The sequence below is a fragment of the Salmo salar genome, chromosome 13 (genome assembly GCF_965601325.2).
Source record: "Salmo salar chromosome 13, fSalSal1, whole genome shotgun sequence".
Classification (NCBI taxonomy): domain Eukaryota; kingdom Metazoa; phylum Chordata; class Actinopteri; order Salmoniformes; family Salmonidae; genus Salmo; species Salmo salar.
Window position 1 is genome coordinate 87,816,696 of NC_138303.1, and position 24,335 is coordinate 87,841,030.

The 24,335-nt window shown below is 41.7% G+C and overlaps 1 protein-coding gene across 1 annotated transcript in view; it reads left to right on the forward strand.

Moving 5' to 3' along the window:
* LOC106567785 (androgen receptor) overlaps window positions 1-24,016 on the forward strand; it is a 62,941-nt gene extending 38,925 nt beyond the window's left edge. The window contains exons 4-8 of the mRNA XM_014137515.3: window positions 14,489-14,767; window positions 14,970-15,114; window positions 17,780-17,910; window positions 19,350-19,501; window positions 19,675-24,016. Of these exons, the coding sequence (XP_013992990.3) occupies window positions 14,489-14,767; window positions 14,970-15,114; window positions 17,780-17,910; window positions 19,350-19,501; window positions 19,675-19,833 (866 nt within the window). The 3' untranslated portion in view covers window positions 19,834-24,016. The remainder of the gene's footprint in view (window positions 1-14,488; window positions 14,768-14,969; window positions 15,115-17,779; window positions 17,911-19,349; window positions 19,502-19,674) is intronic.
* The last annotated feature ends 319 nt before the right edge of the window (window positions 24,017-24,335 follow it).

Consider the following 24,335-nt stretch of genomic DNA (forward strand, 5'->3'; position numbering starts at 1 on the left):
CCCACTGACCACACCGTCTTTCCCCAATGCTAACTGCAACACAGTCATCCACGAGGGGCATCTGTCGAAAGCACGCCTTGGGAAAAATACGTTTCGAAACCTCTCAGTGCAGAATCCGATCCAAGGAGATATTACGATATCTTGACACATTCAATCAGCAAACCTGATTGACCATTCTTTTCATGATTTTGAGCCAGCAGTCTCTGTGAATGAGCAACTTCTGTAGTTGAGATTAACTTCTCTTGCTCTTCTGACACTTCCGCAAGCACTGCGGCCATCTCAGCAGGTAAAACATTGACGCGCAGAGTCTGTCACGCCGCTATAAACCCCGCGGCTACACCGTCGCGGCTATACCCTCGGATCCCGAGGCCATCCTTCCCACCTCGTGTCTAGCGATGGCACTCAGCTGGGGAATAGGGACGGAGATCCGTGAGGTGCAGCATTCCCAGCCGAACCCCGGGGGGGCCCAGATAACCGGATGTTTGTGCTTGATGCTATCCCCTCCTCGGTCCTGGAGTCGGCCCACTCCTCCAGGCTTGCCTGCCACCCAGGCTCCCGTTGGACCCTGGCCTTTGTGTGGCAATACTTTTGGTGGCCTACCAACGGTCCCGGACGTCTCCGCCTGCACGGTCTGTGTGCAGAACATGACTCCTCTGCAAGCAACGGCTGGTCTCCTTCAACCACTGCCTGTCTCTCACTGTCCCTGGGCTCACATATCCCTTTACTTCGTCACGGGTCTTCCCCCGTCTGATGGCAACACCGCCATCCTGACAGTATTGGACTGGTTTTCCAAAGCCGCGCACTTTATTCCTCTCCCCAAGCTACCCTCTGCCATAGAGACGGCCCAGCTCATGGTGCAGCAAGTCTTCCGGATCCATGGACTCTCGGTGGACATGGTCTCCGACCAGGGTCCTCAGTTCTCGTCCCCATTCTGGAAGGCATTCTGCATGCTCATTGGGTTGTCGGCCAGCCTATCCTCCGGGTTCCACCCCCAGTCCAACTGCCAGTCGGAGCAAGCCAATCAAGACCTGGAGATGACTCTTCGCTGCCTTGTCTCCGTCAATCCCACCACTCTGTCAATCCCAAACCTATGTCTCACAGCCCTTTGTCTCCTGTTTCCAGGCCCACCCCTCTCCCTCGTCTCATCCATGGCCAACCGGTGTAGACGGTGAGACGCCTCCTGAAGGTTCAACCGCGGGGCAGGGTATTCCAGTACCTGGTTGACTGGGAGGGTTATGGCCCGGAGGAGAGGTGCTGGGTCCCCGCTAGGGACATCCTGGACCCAGGCCTCATCGCTGAGTTCCAACGCCCGCACCCTGGTCAACCAGGTATGCGCCCCTAGGGGGGTACTGTCACACGCTGATCTTTTTCACCTGTCTTTGTGCTTGTCTCCACCCCCTCCAGGTGTCGCTCATCTTCCTCATTATTCCCACTGTATTTATACCTGTGTTCTATGTTTGTCTCTTGCCAGATCGTCTTGTCAGGTCTTACCAGCGTGTTTCCAGTCTCCCTGCTTTCTCAAGTAATTTTTCCTAGTTCCCCGGTTCTGACCATTCTGCCTGCCCTGACCCCGAGCCTGCCTGCCGTTCTGTACCTGCCTGACTCTGACCTGTTAACTTCTATGGGCTATGTGGGACGCTAGCGTCCCACCTGCGGGACACAGCCAGTGAAATATCAGGGCGGCAAATACAAAAACAACAAAATGTCATAATTCAACTTTTTCAAACATACAACTATTTTACACCATTTTAAAAAGATACACTTCTCTTTGATGTAACCACATTGTCCGATTTCAAAAAGGCTTTACTACGAAAGCAAAACATTAGATTATGTTAGGAGAGTACATGGACAAAAATAATCACACAGCCATTTTCCAAGCAAGGACATGTGTCAATAAAACCCAAAACACAGCTAAATGAAGCACTAACCTTTGACGATCTTCATCAGATGACACTCCAAGGACATTATGTTACACAATACATGTATGTTTTGTTCGATAAAGTTAATATTTATATCCAAAAACAGCATTTTACATTGGCGCGTGATGTTCAGAAAATATATTCCCACCAAAACGTCCGGTGAATGTGCACATCAATTTACAAAAATACTCATCATAAACGTTGACAAAATATATAACAATTATTTAACCTCTATGGGCTAGGTGGGACGCTTGCGTCCCACCTACGTAACAGCAACTGGCAGCCTGTGGCGCGATTTTCAAAACGTTAAAAATCCTATTACTTCAATTTCTCAAACATATGACTATTTTACAGCTATTTAAAGACAAGACTCTCGTTAATCTAACCACACTGTCCGATTTCAAAAAGGCTTTACAACGAAAGCAAAACATTAGATTATGTCAGCAGAGTACCAAGCCAGAAATAATCAGACACCCATTTTTCAAGCCAGCATATAATGTCACCAAAACCCAGAAGACAGCTAAATGCAGCACTCACCTTTGATGATCTTCATCAGATGACAACCCTAGGACATTATGTTATACAATACATGCATGTTTTGTTCAATCAAGTTCATATTTATATCAAAAACCAGCTTTTTACATTAGCATGTGACGTTCAGAACTAGCATACCCCCCGCAAACTTCCGGGGAATTCGCTAACATTTTACTAAATTACTCACGATAAACGTTCACAAAAAGCATAACAATTATTTTAAGAATTATAGATACAGACCTCCTCTATGCACTCGATATGTCCGATTTTAAAATAGCTTTTTGGTGAAAGCACATTTTGCAATATTCTAAGTACATAGCCCAGGCATCACGGGCTCGCTATTTAGACACCCGGCAAGTTTAGCACTCACCATAATCATATTTACTATTATAAAAGTTTGATTACCTTTTGTTGTCTTCGTCAGAATGCACACCCAGGACTGCTACTTCAATAACAAATGTTGGTTTGGTCCAAAATAATCCATCGTTATATCCGAATAGCGGCGTTTTGTTCGTGCGTTCCAGACACTATCCGAAATAGTAAAGAAGTGTCGCGCGCATGGCGCAATTCGTGACAATAAAATTCTAAATATTCCATTACCGTACTTCGAAGCATGTCAACCGCTGTTTAAAATCAATTTTTACGACATTTTTCTCGTAGAAAAGCGATAATATTCCGACAGGGAATGTCCTTTTCGGCAAACAGAGGAAAAAATCCCAAAGGCGGGGGCGGTCGGGTCACGCGCATAAGCCCAGTGTCCCTTGATCGGCCACTTGAGAAAGGCGATAATGTGTTTCAGCCTGGGGCTGGAATGACGACATTCTGTTTTTTCCCGGGCTCTGAGCGCCTATGGACGACGTGGGAAGTGTCACGTTAGAGCAGAGATCCTTAGTAAATGATAGAGATGGAAAAGAAGTTCAAGAAATGGTCAGACAGGCCACTTCCTGTAAAGGAATCTCTCAGGTTTTGACCTGCCATTTGAGTTCTGTTATACTCACAGACACCATTCAAACAGTTTTAGAAAATTTAGGGTGTTTTCTATCCATATGTAATAAGTATATGCATATTCTAGTTACTGGGTAGGAGTGGTAACCAGATTAAATCGGGTATGTTTTTTATCCAGCCGTGTCAATACTGCCCCCTAGCCCTAACAGGTTAAAGAACTATAAATAGACTACCCCTGGATGCAACCGCTGTGTCAGATTTTAAAATAGCTTTACGGAGAAAGCACATTTTTCAATATTCTGAGTACATAGCTCAGCCATCACGGTGAGCTATTCAGACACCCGCCAAGTTCGGGGCAACCTAATCTCAGAATTAGTATTAGAAATATTTTCTTACCTTTGCTGATCTTTGTCAGAATGCACTCCCAGGACTACTACTTCCACAAGAAATTTTGTTTTTGTTGGAAATAATCCATATTTATGTACAAATACCTACGTTTTGTTTGTGCGTACAGATCACTTATCCAAAGGCATAACGCGCGAGCGCGGAACGAGAGACGAAAAGTCAAAATGTTCCATTACCGTACTTAGAAGCATGTCAAACGCTGTTTAAAATCAATCTTTATGGTATTTTTAACGTAAAATGGCGATAATATTCCAACCGGACAATAGCATATTCATTCAAGAAGAAAAAGAAGGAACGGCGTGCTCGCGTGACTGCGCATATCCAATCCCTTTGTTGCTAGGCAATCCACTCAGAAACTGAGCTCCTATTATCTGCCCAGTGACAGGAGAATGCTCAAACCACTTTCTGAAGGCTTTAGACAGCCAATGGAAGCCTTAGGAAGTGCAACGTCACCCCACAGACACTGTAGCTTCAATAGAGAATCAAAAGAAGAACTACAATTCTCAGACTTTCCACTTCCTGCTTGGATTTTCCTCAGGTTTATGCCTGCCATATGAGTTCTGTTATACTCACAGACACCATTCAAACAGTTTTAGAAACTTCAGAGTGTTTTCTACCCAAATCTACTAATAATATGCATATTCTAGTTTCTGGGCCAGAGTAGTAACCTGTTTAAATTGGGTACGTTTTTCATCCGGCCGTGAAAATACTGCCCCCTAGCCCAGACAGGTTAACGTACTTCTGCCTATCCGGACCCCGAGCCTGCCTGCTGTTCTGTATCTTATTGACTCTGCCCTGGATTATGGACCTCTGCCTGCCTTTGACCTGTCTTTTGCCTGCCCCCTGTTTAGGTCAATACACATCTGTGACTCTAGCTGTCTGCATCTGGGTCTTATCCTGAGTTCTGATATGAGATGTTTCTACAACTTGATTGCAGTCCATCTGTGGTAAATTCAATTGACTGGACATGATTTCGAAAGGCACACACCTGTCTATATAAGGTCCCACAGTTGACAGTGCATGTCAGAGCAAAAACCAAGCCATTAGGTTGAAGGAATTGTCCGTAGAGTTCCGAGACAGGATTGTGTCGAGGCACAGATCTGGGGAAGGGTACCAAATATTTCTGCAGCATTGAAGGTCCACAAAAATGAGGGGACAAAAATGAGGGGACACGAACAACAGGTATAGGCCAATCAAAAAGGTTCAACTGTTTTGTCTGGAGTATGACTGGCAACTCAAGACTTTCTGGCTTACTCTCAACCTTATTACGAGAGGCAGCACGGGTAACAGCACAAACTGGAAATACCTCAGGAGATACACAGTTGCGATCTGGAGATACCCTTGCTGGGGACACTGAAGGCTGCTTTGTAAAGATGTTTAGTTTGCCATCTGCCCACACCTTACTACCTGCCAAGTCATTCCCCAAAATCATGTGGACTCCCTCTACTGGCAACTGGGGTCTAACCCCAACATCTACATCACCCTCTACCAGACCACATTTTAGGATAACTTCATGTAAAGGAGAAGAGAATGGAACTAAACCCATACCACGTACCATTACACAACTGCCAGTATCAGAATCCTTACAGAACGGCAAAACAGATTCCAGAATAAAATAATCTAAAGCTCCAGTGTCTCTTAAGATCTCGATTGAAACATTTTGGTTGCCATCTACCAGGGACACTACACCATCTGAAATAAAGGCTGAAAAATCACAATGGGAAGACTGAGAATCAAACTCAACTAGTGGCTGAAAAAGCTCACCCTGGTAGTCAGAGGCTGAAACAGGAGCTGCCATCACAGCAGGTTTAACTTGACCTGACTTTTTTGATTTAAGTAGAGGACAATCTTTCTTCCAATGTCCTTCAACTAAACAGTAGCGACAGGTATTAGCATTAACCGGTGCTTTAAGTCCTCCAGACCCAAACTTCTGCTGAGGCCTTTGGAAAGAAGCTCCAAAAAAGGTGACCTACTATTCCTAGAAGTAAAGTTATTTTTATGGTACATGTCACTGTTTGACTCAAAATGGCTTTTATGTGTTAGCCTCTACTCAATTCAATTCGCTTTATTGGCATGACGTAACAATATACATATTGCCACTGTACTCATCTGCAAGGACTGCTGCATCACTTGGAGACTTAACTTTACGTTCATTCATGTATGTAGCAACCTGGTCACACACAGAATTTTTTAACTGTTCTAACACAATCAAATTAGACAGACCCTCAAAAGTACTAACTTCAGAAGCTGTACACCAACGATTAAATGCAGAAGTCAAATCACGAACAAACTCAGAATAGGTTTGTGAATCTAACTTTTTCCTGTAACGAAAACGTTGACGATATGCCTCTGGCACAAGCTCGTAGACCTTCATAACTGCTGATTTAACTTTAGCATACACTTTACTGTCAGCTACACTCAGTGCTGCAAAAGCCTCACGTGCTTTACCTGTAAGTACACATTGCAACAACACAGTCATGTCCAAATCTGACCAAGCTCTAGCTTCCGCAATACGCTCAAATAAAGCAAAGTATGTGTCTGGATCTGACTCATCAAATTTAGGCAACAAACAAAGATTTTGTGAAACATCAAACTGTGGTAGTCCTTCTGGTCTATTAGCGCGATTGAGAAATGCTATCTCCAACTGCATTTGCAACATCTCCCTCTGCTGCTCAAAAGTTAATGAAGGGCTAGACTGAAAACTTGTACCCTCACTACTAGCAGACTGACCCCCAAAAAAACACCTATTTCCCTAAGACCCTGCTTTAATTTAGCTTTAACAGTCTCTTTAATTTTTTTAATCAACAATCTCAATCTGATAATGTTCAGCAATTTCAATTAACTGCTCCTTAGTACACAACTCTAAGGCTACCTCTGAAGGAGCTTGGACAAAACTACTCAGAATGGAAGACATTTTCCTCAACCAATACAACTATTACAAATGCTCAACAACAAAAAATACACAACTCACCTGCTGTCAGTCTGGGTTCAAGGACAGGAGCCACACCCCACTATCCTCCAAAAACAACTAACTTACTGGCCTGGTCTTTGTGCAGTCACATGTGGTGGGGTTTTATGCACACAAAACCAGTGGAGTGGAAAAGATAACCAGAACTGGCGGCCCCCCCATAACCACGGAGGTGCTCCCGAGCCGATGTAGGGGAAAAGGAAAAGGGAAGCTCTACCCACATTCACTGCCACCTAAAACAAAAACACCACGAGCCTCCTATTGACACTCGATAAGCCTGAACAGGAGAGGACTCCCACTTGAACAAAAACCCAGAAAAACCCAGAGTGAATTGCTAACCAAATTTAGCTACCAAGCTAACTGAACCAAAAGAACACATGGCTCTCAACGCTCTCTTCAACAATATTGGCCCAACCAAAACATCCCCTCAAACAAAAAATTTGGCAATCTGAACTAAACTAACCCAAGTTAACTATAAAACAATAGTCAAATAAGCCAAATTACAAATAAACAAACGTATCAATAATAAAGCAAAGACAATCTAGACAAAACCTTAACCAACTATGACAAAATGTTAAAGTAAACTAAAATACTAAAGTAAGACTAAAGTACAATTAACTTTAATTTACAGACGAGCCCCCACTTGTCACAGGCCGGCTCATAGCCTGTGGCAAAAATGAGGGGACACAAACAACAGGTATAGGCCAATCAAAAAGGTTCTTTATTATAAACCAAAAACTATTAACTTTAAACAAAGAAAAAGGAATGAGATGTGGAAATGTCATAACGTAGGGTGTATGTAAAGTGCAGGGATGCATGAATCTGTGTGTGTGAATATGACTGAGTGGAAACTACGTAAAACTACAAAGGTACAAACAAAACAGGATCATACCTGGAGGAGCAGAGAGAGAGAGAAGAGTGGTTAGTGAAGCAAATTAAATACCCTGAGCCCAGGTGGCTCAAATCACTAACGACCCTCCTCTGCCTGCAGGAGGAACCGCCCCTGCACTGCAGAGGAGGGGCCGTAACAGTATATAAATACACAGTTTGAAAAACAGTATCAAGGAAACAGGAAGTGTCCAGTCTCTATATACAATACATGGGACAGCATCGTTGGCTATGTGTTTGAGTGTATGTGTACAGTGCCTTCGGAAAGTATTCATACCCCTTAACTTTTTCCACATTTTGTTATGTTACAGCCTTATTCTAAAATGGATGAAAATGCTTTTTTCCCTTATCAGACACACATTACCCCATAATGACAAAGTAAAAACAGGTTTTTAGAATGGTTTGCTAATTTATATAAAAAATAAATAAAAAATATCACATTTACATAAGTATTCAGACCCTTTAACTCAGTACTTTGTTGAAGCACCTTTGGCAGCAATTACAGCATCAAGTCTTCTTGGGTATGACGCTACAAGCTTGGCACACCTGTATTTGGGGAATTTATCTCAATCTTCTCTGCAGATCCTCTCGAGCGCTATCAGGTTGGATGGGGAGCGTCGCTGCACAGTTATTTTCAGGTCTCTCCAGAGATGTTAGATCGGGTTCAAGTCCGGGCTCTGGCTGGGCCACTCAAGGACATTCAGAGACTTGTCCCAAAGCCACTCCTGCGTTGTCTTGGCTGGGTGCTTAGGGTCGTTGTCCTGTTGGAAGGTGAATCTTGACCAGAGAATCTTGTTTCTCATGGTCTGAGAGTCTTTAGCTACCCTTTGGCAAACTCCAAGCAGAATGTCATGTGCCTTTTACTGAGGAGTGGCTTCCATCTGAACACTCTACCATAAAGGCTTGATTGGTGGGGTGCTGCAGAGATGGTTGTCCTTCTGGAAGGTTCTCCCATCTCCACAGATGAACTCTGGAGCTCTGTCAGAGTGACCATCGGGTTCTTGGTCACCTCCCTGACCAAGGCTCTTCTCCCCCGATTGCTCAGTTTGGCCGGGCGGCCAGCTCTATGAATAGTCTTGTTGGTTCCCAACTTCTTCCATTGTGTTCTTGGGGACCTTCAATGCTGCCAACATTTTTTGATATCCTTCCCCAGATCTGTGCCGCGACACAATCCTGTCTCGGAGCTCTACGGACAATTCCTTCGACCTCATGGCTTGGTTTTTGCTCTGACATGCACTGTCAACTGTGGGACCTTATATAGACAGGTGTGTGTCTTTCCAAATCATGTGCAGTCAATTGAATTTACCACAGGTGAACTCCAATCAACTTGTAGAAACATCAAGGATGATCAAAAGAAACAGGATGCACCTGAACTCAATTTTGAGTCTCATAGCAAAGGGTCTGAATATTTATGTAAATAAGGTATGTTTTTTTTATACATTTTCAAACATTTTGTTTACCCAGTTGCCACCGGGTAAATCAATGACGTTAAAATGCCTATTTACTCTGTTCCTTCTGACTGCGCAATCCGCTATCTCATCAGCCCAGCCAGGCAACTTATAAACTTGATCTCCACTATAAAAAGCATCTCTCTCGACCTTCTCACATTTCTTTTAGACTAACATTTAGTTTAACAGCCGAGATTTGTATAAACCTTGCTGTCTGTCTCTCCGACATTTACAACATTATATATAAATTATCATTAGAAAACCATTTTGCAATTATGTTAACACACCTGAAAACTGTTGTCCTGATTAAAGAAGCAATAAAACTAGCCTTCTTTAGAATAGTTGAGTATCTGGAGCATCAGCATTTGTGGGTTCGATTACAGGCTCAAAATGTCCAGAAACAAAGAACTTTCTTCTGAAACTCGTCAGTCTATTATTGTTCTGAGAAATTAAGGCTATTCAATGCGAGAAATTGCCAAGAAACTGAAGAGCTCGACTCCTCACAAGTCCTCAACTGGCAGCTTCATTAAATAGTACCCGCAAAACAGCAGTCTCAACGTCAACAGTGAAGAGGCGACTCCGGGATGCTGGCCTTCTAGGCAGAGTTGCAAAGAAAAAGACATATCTCAGACTGGCCAATAAAAAGAAAGATTAAGATTAAGAACACAGACACTGGACAGAGGAACTCTGCCTAGAAGTCCAGCATCCTGGAGTCGCCTCTTCACTGTTGATGTTGAGACTGGTGTTTTGCGGGTGCTGTTTAATGAAGCTGCCAGTTGAAGACTCTGTGAAGAATTTATTTGGGCTCCAATTTCTGAGGCTGGTAACTTGAATAAACTTGTCCTCTGCAGCAGAGGTAACTCCGGGTCTTCCTTTACTGTGGCGGTCCTCATGAGAGCCAGTTTCATCAAAGCTCTTGATGGTTTTTGCGACTGCACTTTTCCAGATTGACTGACCTTCATGTCCTAAAGTAATGATGGACTATCGTTTCTCTTTGCTTATTTGAGCTGTTCTTAACATAATATGGACTTGGTCTTTTACCAAATAGGGCTATCTTCTGTGTCACAACACAACTGATTGGCTCAAACACATTAAGAAGGAAAGAAATTCCATAAATTAACAAAGCACACCTGTTAATTGAAATGCATTCCAGGTGACTACCTCATGAAGCTGGTTGAGAGAATTCCAAGAGTGTGCAAAGCTGTCATCAAGGCGTGGCTGCTTTGAAGAATCTCAAATATACAGTTGAAGTCGGAAGTTTACATACACCTTGGCCAAATATACTGCTCAAAAAAATAAAGGGAACACTTAAACAACACATCCTAGATCTGAATGAAAGAAATAATCTTATTAAATACTTTTTTCTTTACATAGTTGAATGTGCTGACAACAAAATCACACAAAAATAATCAATGGAAATCCAATTTATCAACCCATGGAGGTCTGGATTTGGAGTCACACTCAAAATTAAAGTGGAAAACCACACTACAGGCTGATCCAACTTTGATGTAATGTCCTTAAAACAAGTCAAAATGAGGCTCAGTAGTGTGTGTGGCCTCCACGTGCCTGTATGACCTCCCTACAATGCCTGGGCATGCTCCTGATGAGGTGGCGGATGGTCTCCTGAGGGATCTCCTCCCAGACCTGGACTAAAGCATCCGCCAACTCCTGGACAGTCTGTGGTGCAACGTGGCGTTGGTGGATGGAGCGAGACATGATGTCCCAGATGTGCTCAATTGGATTCAGGTCTGGGTTACGGGCGGGCCAGTCCATAGCATCAATGCCTTCCTCTTGCAGGAACTGCTGACACACCAGCCACATGACGTCTAGCATTGTCTTGCATTAGGAGGAACCCAGGGCCAACCGCACCAGCATATGGTCTCACAAGGGGTCTGAGGATCTCATCTCGGTACCTAATGGCAGTCAGGCTACCTCTGGCGAGCACATGGAGGGCTGTGCGGCCCCCCAAAGAAATGCCACCCCACACCATGACTGACCCACCGCCAAACCGGTCATGCTGGAGGATGTTGCAGGCAGCAGAACGTTCTCCACGGCGTCTCCAGACTCTGTCACGTCTGTCACGTGCTCAGTGTGAACCTGCTTTCATCTGTGAAGAGCACAGGGCGCCAGTGGCGAATTTGCCAATCTTGGTGTTCTCTGGCAAATGCCAAACGTCCTGCACGGTGTTGGGTTGTAAGCACAACCCCCACCTGTGGACGTCGGGCCCTCATACCATCCTCATGGAGTCTGTTTCTGACCGTTTGAGCAGACACATGCACATTTGTGGCCTGCTGGAGGTCATTTTGCAGGGCTCTGGCAGTGCTTCTCCTGCTCCTCCTTGCACAAAGGCGGAGGTAGCGGTCCTGCTGCTGGGTTGTTGCCTTCCTACGGCCTCCTCCACGTCTCCTGATGTACTGGCCTGTCTCCTGGTAGCGCCTCCATGCTCTGGACACTATGCTGACAGACACAGCAAACCTTCTTGCCACAGCTCGCATTGATGTGCCATCCTGGATGAGCTGCACTACCTGAGCCACTTGTGTGGGTTGTAGACTCCGTCTCATGCTACCACTAGAGTGAAAGCACCGCCAGCATTCAAAAGTGACCAAAACATCAGCCAGGAAGCATAGGAACTGAGAAGTGGTCTGTGGTCCCCACCTGCAGAACCACTCCTTTATTGGGGGTGTCTTGCTAATTGCCTATAATTTCCACCTGTTGTCTATTCCATTTGCACAACAGCATGTGACATTTATTGTCAATCAGTGTTGCTTCCTAAGTGGACAGTTTGATTTCACAGAAGTGTGATTGACTTGGAGTTACATTGTGTTGTTTAAGTGTTGCCTTTATTTTTTTGAGCAGTGTACATTTAAACTCAGTTTTTCACAATTCCTGACATTTAATCCTAGTAAAAATTCCCTGTCTTAGGTCAGTTAGGATCACCACTTTATTTTAAGAATGTGAAATGTCAGAATAATAGTAGAGAGAATGACTTATTTCAGCTTTTATTTCTTTCATCACATTCCCAGTGGGTCAGAAGTTTACATACACTCAATTAGTATTTGATAGCATTGCCTTTAAATTGTTTAACTTGGGTCAAACATTTCGGGTAGCCTTCCACAAGCTTCCCACAATAAGTTGGGTGAATTTTGGCCCATTCTTCCTGACAGAGCTGGGGTAACTGAGTCAGGTTTGTAGGCCTCCTTGCTCGCACACGCCATTTCAGTTCTGCCCACAAATGTTCTATAGGTTTGAGGTCAGGGCTTTGTGATGGCCACTCCAATACCTTGACTTTGTTGTTCTTAAGCCATTTTGCCACAACTTTGGAAGTATGCTTGGAGTCGTTGTCCATTTGGAAGACCCATTTGCGACCAAGCTTTAACTTCCTGACTGATGTCTTGAGATATTCCTTCAATATATCCACATAATTTTCCTGCCTCCTGATGCCATCTATTTTGTGAAGTTCACCAGTCCCTCCTGCAGCAAAGTACCCCCACAACATGATGCTGCCACCCTTGTGCTTCACGGTTGGGATGGTGTTCTTCGGCTTGCAAGCATCCCCCTTTATGGCCAAACAGTTTTATTTTTGTTTCATCAGACCAGAGAACATTTCTCCAAAAAGTATGATCTTTGTCCCCATGTGCAGTTGCAAACCGTAGTCTGGCTTTCTTATGGCGGTTTTGGAGCAGTGGCTTCTTCCTTGAGCCTTTCAGGTTATGTCGATAGAGGACTCGTTTTACTGTGGATATAGATAATTTTGTACCCGTTTCCTCCAGCATCTTCACAAGGTCCTTTGCTGTTGTTCTGGGATTGATTTGCACTTTTCACACAAAAGTATGTTCATCTCAAGGAGACCAAAGACGTCTCCTTCATGAGCGGTATGACGGCTGCGTGGTCCCATGGTGTTTATACTTGCGTACTATTCTTTGTACGGATAAACGTGGTACCTTCAGGAGTTTGGAAATTGCTCCCAAGGTTGAACCAGACTTGTGGAGGTCTACACATTTTTTTCTGAGGTCTTGGCTGATTTCTTTTGATTTTCCCATGATGTCAAGCAAAGAGGCACTGAGTTTGAAGGTAGGCCTTGCCAATTAGCCTATCAGAAGCTTCTAAAGCCATGACATCATTTTCTGGAATTTTCCAAGCTGTTTAAAGGCACAGTTAACGTAGTGTATGTAAACTTCTGACCCACTGAAATTGTGATACAGAGAATTATAAGTGAAATAATCTGTCTGTAAACAATTGTTGGAAAAATTACTTGTGTCATGCACAAAGTAGATAACCAACTAAATTCCCCAAATACAGGTGTGCCAAGCTTGTAGCGTCATATCCAAGAAGACTTGATGCTGTAATTGCTGCCAAAGGTGCTTCAACAAAGTACTGAGTTAAAGGGTCTGAATACTTACGTAAATGTGATATTTTTTTTCATATAAATTAGCAAACAGTTCTAAAAACCTGTTTTTACTTTGTCATTATGGGGTATTGTGTGTAGATTTATGTGGAAACATTGTATTTAGTCAATTTTAGAATAAGGCTGTAATGTAACAAAATTTGGAAAAAGTAAAGGAGTCTGAATACTTTCCGAAGGCACTGTATATCATAATTAAACTTTGAATGGGATATTATTTGAAACAAGTTGGCTTTTCACTATAGCTTACAGTGTGACATATCTTCTTAGTCTCACCTGTCAAGAGTATGCTCTCCCTTGGTACGTCCTTCTTTGTTGTTCTTTTGTTATATTTAAACTTTCATTCCTCTTACGTTTTCCTTTCCTCTGATTTGGCAATTGTTAACAGTGTTGTGGAAATTCATGAAAACTGAGAGAGACTTTGTCATTTCTTCAAACAATCATCTTTATTTAATATTGCAATAATGAAGCTGGTCTACCGCACACTCTCAGGTGTGTTGCTGAGAGTTTAACCTTTAATGAAAAAAAACAGATCTTTTATAGGAGACCTAAAAATGCTTAGTCAGGGCTGGTTCCACCCCTCCAATGCTGATCGGGGGCATCATAAGTCACCTTGGGTTAATCTCCTGTGGGCATCTGCACCCGGTGCCATTTCCCAGATGCAAGAATGATTAGACGCAATAAGGGATTGTTATACTCCTCCAGGCTATCTCTATCTCGGGTCACACACACCACATCTTATCTATGGAATGCCAGCTGTAGGTTTTTAATCACCAAGTCATGAATCAATAGTCCAGAGGCTCCAGAGGCCCAATCAGTCCCAAAGACACAGATGAGAGAGTACTCATCAAAGCTATTAGAGATGCATAAACAGTATTATAACATAATCTTGTAATTTTTCTCTTACAACAGCTGCACCAAATATTACACTATTCTTCTACCATTACTCATCCGTGTCCCATTTCTTGACCTTATGTAGCACGTAAACTGAAGAAGATTGTACAGCTGAAGAGTCTGGAGGAGGATCTGCCCACCCAAGGCCCCACTGATGCCATCCAGGGAGTCTCTCCCCAATCCGGCCTGAGCTTCCATTCCCAGCTGGTGTTCCTTAACATCTTGGAGTCCATTGAGCCAGAGGTGGTAAATGCAGGACATGACCAATGCCAGCCGGACTCAGCTGCAGCGCTGCTCACCAGCCTCAACGAACTCGGGGAGCGCCAACTTGTCAAAGTGGTCAAGTGGGCCAAAGGCTTGCCAGGTACAGTACTGGAATAGAAGGAATGTATTTCCATGTTGTCCTTGATAAGTTAATTATTTAGAAGATGTCATTTGATTTATAACAAGTTTGCAATGGCATTGCAGCACATTGGAGGTAGTGAAGGCATTTATCATATTTTGATAATTATATTGTAATCAATGATGGTTATCCATTTCCATGTGGTTATTCATTTTCTTCTCAGGTTTTCGGAATCTGCATGTGGAGGACCAAATGACAGTCATCCAGCATTCATGGATGGGGGTGATGGTGTTCGGCTTGGGATGGAGGTCCTACAAGAATGCCAACGGCAGAATGCTCTATTTCGCTCCGGACCTTGTTTTCAATGAGTATGTGATACGATGTGATAGTGAATTCAATTATCTCCTCTAAATTACCTTATTACCACCAGGGCCACCAACTCAGTGTTGTCCCCATTATGTTGGTGGAGATTTCCTCCAGTGAGTTGGCTGTAATAAGTATGACAGATACCAATTTTCATTTTTTTGTCCATCTCTTTCTGTCCCTGTCTCTCTCTCTTTTTCTCTCACTCTATCTTTCTCACCGATATGTCTAGAATTACATGTGCACAAGGGCTTACAAACCTGGCTTTCAGTAACATTTATATTTAATTTCCCTTCTTTGCGAGGCATTGGAAAACCTTCCTGGTCTTCGTGTTTTAAATTCACTGGTCGACTGAGGGACCTTACAGATAATTGTATGTGTGGGGTACAGAGATGAGGTAGTCAATCAAAAACATGCTAAACACTATTATTTCACACAGAGTGAGTCCATGCAACTTATTATGTATCTTGTCAAGCACATTTTTACTCCTGAACTTATTTAGACTTACCATAACAAAAGGGGTTGAATACTTATTGACTCAAGACACTTCAGCTTTTCATTGGTAATTCATTAGTAAACATTTCTAAAAATATAATTCCACTTTGACACTATGGGGTATTGTGTGTAGGCCAGTGACAGCAAATCTCAATTTAATAGATTTTAAATGCAGGCTGAAACACAGCAAAATATGGAAAAAGTCAAGGGGTGTGAATCCTTTCTGAAGGGTAGTTCAGATCTGAATATTACTGAGTACGCTAGTATCATAGATGACTGAGGGAGTTCAATAACATTTAATGTAATTCATTACTGAGGAATGTGCACAGATTTACACTATATATACACAAAAGTATGTAGACCCCGCCTTCAATTAGTTTGTTTTGTCTATTTCAGCCACACCTGTTGCTGACAGGTGTATAAAATCGAGCACACAACCATGCAATCTCAATAGAAAAACATTGGCAGTAGAATGACCTTACGCTCAGTGACTTTCAATATGGCACCAACAAGTCAGTTTGTCAAATTTCTGCCCTCCTAGAACTGCCCTGGTCAACTGTAAGTGCTGTTGTGAAGTGGAAACATCTAGGCCACACAAGCTCACAGAACGGGACCGCCAAGTGCTGAATCGTAGCGCGCAAAAATAGTCTGTTCTCGGTTGCAACACAATACCGAGTTAAACTGCCTCTGGAAGCAATGTCAGAACAAGAACTGTTCGTCGGGAGCTTCATGAAATGAATGGTGTTCCATGGCCGAGCAGCCGCACACAAGTCTAAAATCACCATGCGCAATGACAAGCGTCGGCTGAAGTGGTGCAAAGCTTACTAGGCCCCTTTGTTCCAGTGAACAGTATACAATGACATTCTAGACGAAACTGTGCTTTCAACTTCGTGGTAACAGTTTGGGGAAGGCCCTTTCCTGTTTCAGCATGACAATGCTCCCGTGCACAAAGCAAGGTCCATATAGAATCTTTTTTTTTTTGATTCTTGTGGAAGAAATTGACTGGCCTGCTCAGAGTCCTGACCACAACCCCATTGAACATCTTTGGGATTAATTGGAACGCTGACTGCGAGACAGACCCAATCGCCCAACAACAGTGCCCAACCTCACTAATGTTCTTGTGGCTGAATGGAAGCAAGTCTCTGCAGCAATGTTCCAACATTTACTTGAAAGCCTTCCCAGAAGAGTGGAGGCTGTTATACTAGAAAAGGGGGGGGACCAACCCCATATTAATGCCCATGAGTTTGGAATGAGATGTTCGACGTGGAGGTGTCCTCATACCTTTGGTCATGTAGTGTATATTACCTATAATGAATGCATTATTATTGGTAATATAAAATGTTGGAACTAGAGCACCCTTATTAGCATTGATCCATGTAGCTAAGTAATATAGAGAATATAACCTTCTAACATGTACTATAAGCAGTGTTGGGGAAGATTATATAGTTTACCAAGCTACCACACTGGAAGAAGTTAAGCTACACTAAAGCTACCCTTGAGTAAAATATAGTTTACTTAAAGTTACTTGGAAAAAATGTGTTCACTACATCCAAACTATTTTGTAATATTTATCATATCTAGATCTGAAATGTCATAGACTACAAATTGCAAGAACAGATCACTTCTGAGTCAGATGTTAACAGAATGTGTCATTTAGCCTATGAAACACAAAAACTATGATTCAAGTGAGAATTAGGCAGGTCTGATGCCGAAAAAGGAAATTCTTTCATACTTCTTTATGCAAAAAATGTGTGTGAGCTTCCAGTAGCTACATCTCCACATTACATTGTTTTTTTTATTAACTGCAAAAAAAAAAAATAAAAAAGATTCAGTACCAATCACTGCAATCCTGTATTCAGAAGGTATACCCTGCGGGCACAACTGGTTGAGATGACATCATTACAACCATATTTGCCTGCTTAGCAGTAGGTCAAAGGTCACATATAACTATCCTCAAAAAGAGGGAGGACGCTAATTTTGTAATCATAAGTTTCACATACTGGTCTCACCATCTTATCCTCTCATCTATTTGCCCCCTCTATACATAATCTCTCATAGCAACAGGTGATTCCTTTCTTAATATATTCCCCATAGGCTACCCCCCCAGTCTTTTTATTGGCTCATTCTCAATATACTCAATCTCACCCTGTTCCTCCTCTTTTCTCACGTCCCCAGCCATCGGATGCACATCTCCAGCATGTTCGATCACTGCATACGGATGAGACACCTCTCCCAGGAGTTTGTCCTGCTGCAAGTCACTCAGGAAGAGTTCCTCTGCATGAAGGCCCTGCTCCTCTTCAGCATCAGTGAGTGTTGTTGCCCAGACAAAGGCTGAGAGGTCCATTAACAGACTATAGAAAGCATCACATTGTGTATTTCTTCTTTCATGAAATTGACTTGCAAGCAATTTCCTCTAAGCCATTTTCATAATGCTGTCGAAATGGAGTGCAATTTGAGATATACTACATGACCAAAAGTATGTGCACATCTGCTCGTCGAACATCTCATTCCAAAATCTAGGCCATTAATATGGAGTTGGTATCCCCTTTGCTGCTATAACAGTCTCCAATCTTCTGGAAAGGCTTTCCACTAGATGTTGGAACATTGCTGCATGGCCTTGCTTCCATTCAGCCACAAGAGTATTAGTGAGGTCGGGCACTGATGTTGGGTGATTAGACCTGACTCGCAGTCGGCATTCCAATTCATCCCAAAGGTGCTCGATGGGGATGAGGTCAGGGCTCTGTGCAGGTCAGTCAAGTTCTTCCACATCGATTGACAAACCATTTCTGCATGGACCTCACTTTGTGCATGGGAGCATTGTAATGCTGAAACAGGAAAGGGCATTCCCCAAACTGTTGCCACAAAGTTGGAAGCACAGAATTGTCTAGAATGTCATTGTATGCTGTAGCATTAAGGTTTCCCTTCACTGGAACTAAGGGGCCTAGCCCGAAACATGAAAAACAGCCTCAGACCATTATTCCTCCTCCACCAAACTTTATAGTTGGCACTATGCATTGGGGCAGGTAGTGTTCTCCTAGCATCCGCCAAACCCAGATTCGTCCGTTGGACTGCCAGATGGTGAAGTGGGATTGGTTCATCACTCCAGAGAACGCGTTTCCACTGCTCCAATGTCGGCAAGCTTTACACCACTCCAGCAGACGCTTGTCATTGCGCTATGGTGATTTTAGGCTTATGTGCAGCTGCTCGGCCATGGAATACCATTTCATGAAGCTCCCGACAACAGTTCTTGTGCTGATGTTGCTTCCAGAAGCAGTTTGGAACTCTGTAGTGAGTGTTGCAACCGAGGACAGATGATTTTTACGCGCTACGTGCTTCAGCACTCGGCGGTCCCGTTCTGTGAGCTTGCATGGCCTACCACTTCACAGCTGAGCCGTTGTTGCTCCTAGAAGTTTCCACTTCACAATAACAGCACTTACAGTTGACCAGGGCAGCTCTAGCAGGGCAGAAAGTTTCCGCATTGAAAATCACTGAGCTCTTCAGTAAGGCCATTCTACTGCCAATGTTTGTCTATGGAAATTGCATGGCTGTGTGCTCGATTTTATACACCTGTCAGCAACAGGTTTGGCTGAAATAGCCAAATCCGCTAATTTGAAGGGATGTCCACATACTTTAGTATATATAGTATAGTGTAGCTTCCATTGAAACCAAACAGTGCATTTTTTATAGTTTAACAACAGAGATTCAATATTGTGGACAAAACAACTACATGCGGTCTCATTTGCAGTTCCAGTGGACGGTCTGAAGAGTCAGAAGTACTTTGATGAATTGCGGCTGACCTACATCAATGAACTTGGTCGCGTCATTAACTATGGAAGGAAGTCCAACTGCTCTCAGAGGTTGTATCAACTCACCCGTCTCATGGATTCCCTCCAACCGGTGAGAGACAATGTGTATCCTCAATAACTGTATTTGATTTATTCTGTTGTCATAGCAGATTTTATCATACATTCTAAGTTATGAAATTCTTACTTTGTTTTCCAAAGCAAAATTGTAGAATGTGACAGAATTGTAACTTTTGTCTTGTCGCTGTCCATTTTTCCAACCCCCAGGTTGTGAGGAAACTCCAGCAGTTTACATTTGATCTGTTTGTCCAGGCCCAGTCTCTGCCCAACAAGGTCAACTTTCCAGAGATGATTGCAGAGATAATCTCAGTACATTTGCCAAAGATCCTGGCAGGCTTGGCCAAACCAATCCTGTTCCACAAGTAGCAGGATTTGCCATCATACTGAGAAAAATCCAATCCAAGCTGCCTCTATATACTTCAGCCAAGGCTCTGTAGTGTTTCCCTTGTAATGTTCTCTCGCTCCCTTTTTTTATGTAATAGCTCAATGTACCATTTCTGAAATCATTGTATCATTACAGTAGTTTAGCCGCTTAGCAAACATAATTGAGATAATTTTCTCAGAAGGGCAGCAAGGTTTTAGCATTTATTTCAAGTTGCAAGGTGTCACCTTGTTGACAGCCCAATCTGTCCTGTATTTCAAGAAGAAAAAAATACACAAGACTAGTAGTGTTATGTCAAATGTAAGAAACAGAAGAGTATCATCCATTGACTAGATGAAGACAAAACTAAACAAAATGCAGAAACAGTTAAACATAGCTATGCATATCTCTACTTTAGGAACTTTCATGAGATTGTGCTATGCAAAAAAAAAATAAATATTACCAAAAGGAATGTGAAACAGTCATTTGCAGTATACTCTTACATACAGAGTCTATCTGTATTTACTAGCTAACTACTCAACGGTTGTATCTGACTGACTATGGTGTACAACAATGCTATTTTCAATATACATATACAATGCATACATCACTACATGTATTGTACAGTATTTAAAACTTTCTTGCTAGTTATTTAGGTAGTGAACAAACAGTAATTCTAATGGTACGGTCATACTTTCATCAATTCACCCAAAGTGACTAACTAATTCCAGACACAAAGTGAGACAATTGGAATGAATAACTTTACAGAATATTTTCAGTGGCAGTGGATCTCTATTGAGTTATTTAAAAGTAAATTATAGTATGAAAGCTTTTAAAACTTGGCTGCACATTTAGTCTGCATGTAGTTTCAGATGACTCTTTTGCGTCACACATGATAGTACTGTGCCCAAGTTAGTTGGTCAAACTGAACATACTCATAATCTATCAATGCTGAAAATCCTCTAAGGTTTAACGCGGCCTGAATATTTGCATTCTTTAGTTCATCAGAACATACAGAGGTGCATGCGCCATGTGTTTGTAGATGTTAGAATGATTTAATCTTTATTGAAAACAACAGGGGCGGATCTCTGGTTTTAGAGGTGGGGGGGACATAGCATGCCAAATTCATGTAGCCATTTGTAACCAACAATTGCTCTATAATGAGGTCCATTAAATGCAAACAAATGTTCAAACCAGGGGAGAACGAATGCCTCTTCTCGTTGAAGCCTTGAAGTTCAAGTCCGACCGTGGTACTGCAGGCATTGTTTGAAGAAAACAGGATCCCCCATTATAGTGAATGGGAAAATAGCAATCTTCGTGGTCAATCGTGTAAAAAAATAACAATCATGGTGCCAATAATTACCTCTATTACACCAAATGTATGTCCCCGAACCAATTATTTAAAAAAAAAAAATCGCCCAAGGACAATTTAGTAGCTAATGGCAGCCTGCAGTATCCCAGTCAGCCTTCAACTTTAGTTACTCAATGAGAGGGGGCAGCATAGAGCTAGCCTGTAACGTCACTTCCTGGAGAAGCTCAAACTGCGCATGTTATGTACGCATGATACGCCATCTTAACAGGCTTCCTTGGCTTCAAATGCTCTATTGAGTCTTCACATAGGAATGAATGGTGTCCATTCATATAGTCATTAGTTCAAACTGAGTGACATTTTTGTTCAGATACCTCAACAAAATAAAACTTTGGATTCAAGGATAGCACAAAACAATAGTTTAACTCAACAAATTCCCTGTCTTTGTTTTTATATGCCAACTGTGGCTTAAATTACTTAATAAAATCAAAGTTTCATACTAGATGAAATGCATTATCACATTAAGAATGTAATTATATGCCTTTAAAATGCTGAAATCTTCATGTAGATATCTTGAAAACAGAAAAAACTCCAGAAAGATCCCATTTTCATGGTCTTCGACATCTGATTGAACAAATGGTGGTATCCTAGTGGTTAGAGCGTTGGGCCAGTAACTGACAGATTGGAATCTCCAAGCTGACAAGGTGAATAATCTGTTCATGTGCCCTTAAGCAAGGCACTTAACCCTAATTGCTCCTGTTAGATGCTCTGGATAAGAACTGGTGCACCTGGCACCGACAAACGCTCAAATTCACTTAGGTCACTCGTTTTGCCCATCCCAACATTAAATCGAACAGTAACTGAATGCCTCAATGCCCGCCTGCCTTCTTTATACAGCAAGCCACAGCCACGTGACTCACTGTCGGTAGGAAGAACCATTTCATGAAAGGGGTGAATAAAAACTGGCCACTGAGTGTATATCTCTTCAATAGCTTGTGCATAAAGCTGTATTTACATTGTGACATAAACCCTTTCTCTATAACGCATATTACTGTCAATTGACATGTGAGAAATATTTGTTGTTGACGACCATAATTCTTATAAAAATGGACTGCAATTCTCCAAGTAGCTCAATTCAATCAAACCCCATTGCAATTTTCAAACAGTAGCATGTATATAAATATACTATTTCCCTTACAAACAATCGATCAATTGTATTTTATAAAGTTATTTTTACATTAGCAGTTGTCCAAAGTGCTAAACAAAATGGCAAAATGCTTTTGGTAAAAACCGCAAATGAAGACACGTGTACATTACAGAAGTTGTGTAATGTACACGTTGCTCACCTGAAAATATGACATTTTCTCTTCTGGAGAGACATCGGCTATGCCTATAAGCAATGACATTGTTAATTTGAATGTTTAATACATCAGATGACAATTTGTTAAAACCATGGGTACATACTGTACATTGATTGGTATTGTTTTATTCATTTGTTACTCATCTTGAGAAGAAAATATACTCATTACAGGGTTTTCCTTAAAAAACATCTCAAATCAGGCAAACCAAATTGGAAAATATCTTTGAGTACGAATTCAAAATGTACTATAGGGCCCTATAATTATATATATATTTTTTGTCAAATTCAGTTTAGTATTTTCCCCATTTACGTTTTCTGATTTCAGATTGGTTTTCAATTTTTGTTTTGCACTGTAAAAATTACAATACCCACAATACAGTTATCATTAGCATCGCTAACTGGTTACACAAAGTGCGGCCACCACACAGACAGGGGCATTCACATGCCATTGCTTCTTCAGAAAGTTTCAGGAAAAAAAATAACAGATGCATCATTTTCATATCTTGTGAGGAACTTGTGCAAATAAACATTTGATTCCTATTCTACTAAATTCAACACACTTTTGAATATTGTTGAAATCCGTTTATGTCTGGATTCCGTGATGTCTGCAGATTTTATAGGGCCCTAAATATGAAGGCCATATAATTGCCTTAAAAAAGCATAGATGTTATACCATATATTATTTTACAGTTCATGTAACTTTTAAATAATCTGTAAAGTAAAATGAGCAGCAGTTGTGTCTACCATACTGAGTCCACATTACTTAACTTGAATTCTGAGGTAAATAGATTTAAGGAAATGATCAAAGATAAAGCTATTTCTCTTTATACACCCAGTAATCATGCAATTACTATTTTGTTTATCATTATACATGTTTTCAACATTTTTAGATTGACTTGGAGAACAGGATTGCTCTGTCAAGCAAAAAAACTATTTTCCATCATTAACTTCATTACTTTAAAATGTACCATGGTAGACCAACATTGAAATGTCCATATAAGCCTACAAGTAAATGACATCACAAATATATTAAAAAGTCAAAATGGACATAGCTGTATAAATGTATACATTTGTATATTAACCTGTTTTTGTGTAAATGGTACAATTACTTTGTGTACATGTTACTGACATTTTATGTCTGTTACAAAATGTAATGGCTGAACATTTTTCTTACAAAATCAATTGTTAATGCTTTTTGACTACCTTCTGTAGTAGTATTGATTTAAATATTTTTATGAGTAAAATGCAAAGTTGCATGACTTCTTAAAGATATGAGGCAATTCTGACCATCAAAATGGTGTTACCGAATCTTTTAAAGTTTGTTGTATTTTTACAACGTCTCTTATGTGAAGTGACTATTATTGAATGAGTCTATTTAAGAATGACCCCCACCCGTAACCTGTAAATTGATTGTCCATTTTCAGCTATTGATATGATTTGTCAGGTAGGTCTTAGTGTACATGTTGTGTTCCTTGTTTATTTTCCTTTGCATATTATTAAAAACAATCAAAAGTGTAAATGTGTTTCACTTACTTTAAAATGTACATACGGTAGTTGTTTCATGTCAACTTTCCTTTTATTTTTCATAAATCTCTGAACCCAGAACCAAATCTTGTGTGCACTATCTAGCTAACTACTTGGTTTATGTTTGGGGGTTAAAATCTGAGTGCAAAAGGGAGATTCAGCCCCTCCCCACTATGTAAAATCTGGCCTCCACTTCGATCACTACCTTGATTCGTCAAGAGAATCAGTGATGCTGTGCTCTTACCCGGAAAATGTTTGTTCCCCTATCTAAGATGAAGCAAGTATCGGCAACAGATGTCTACATTTGTGTTTAT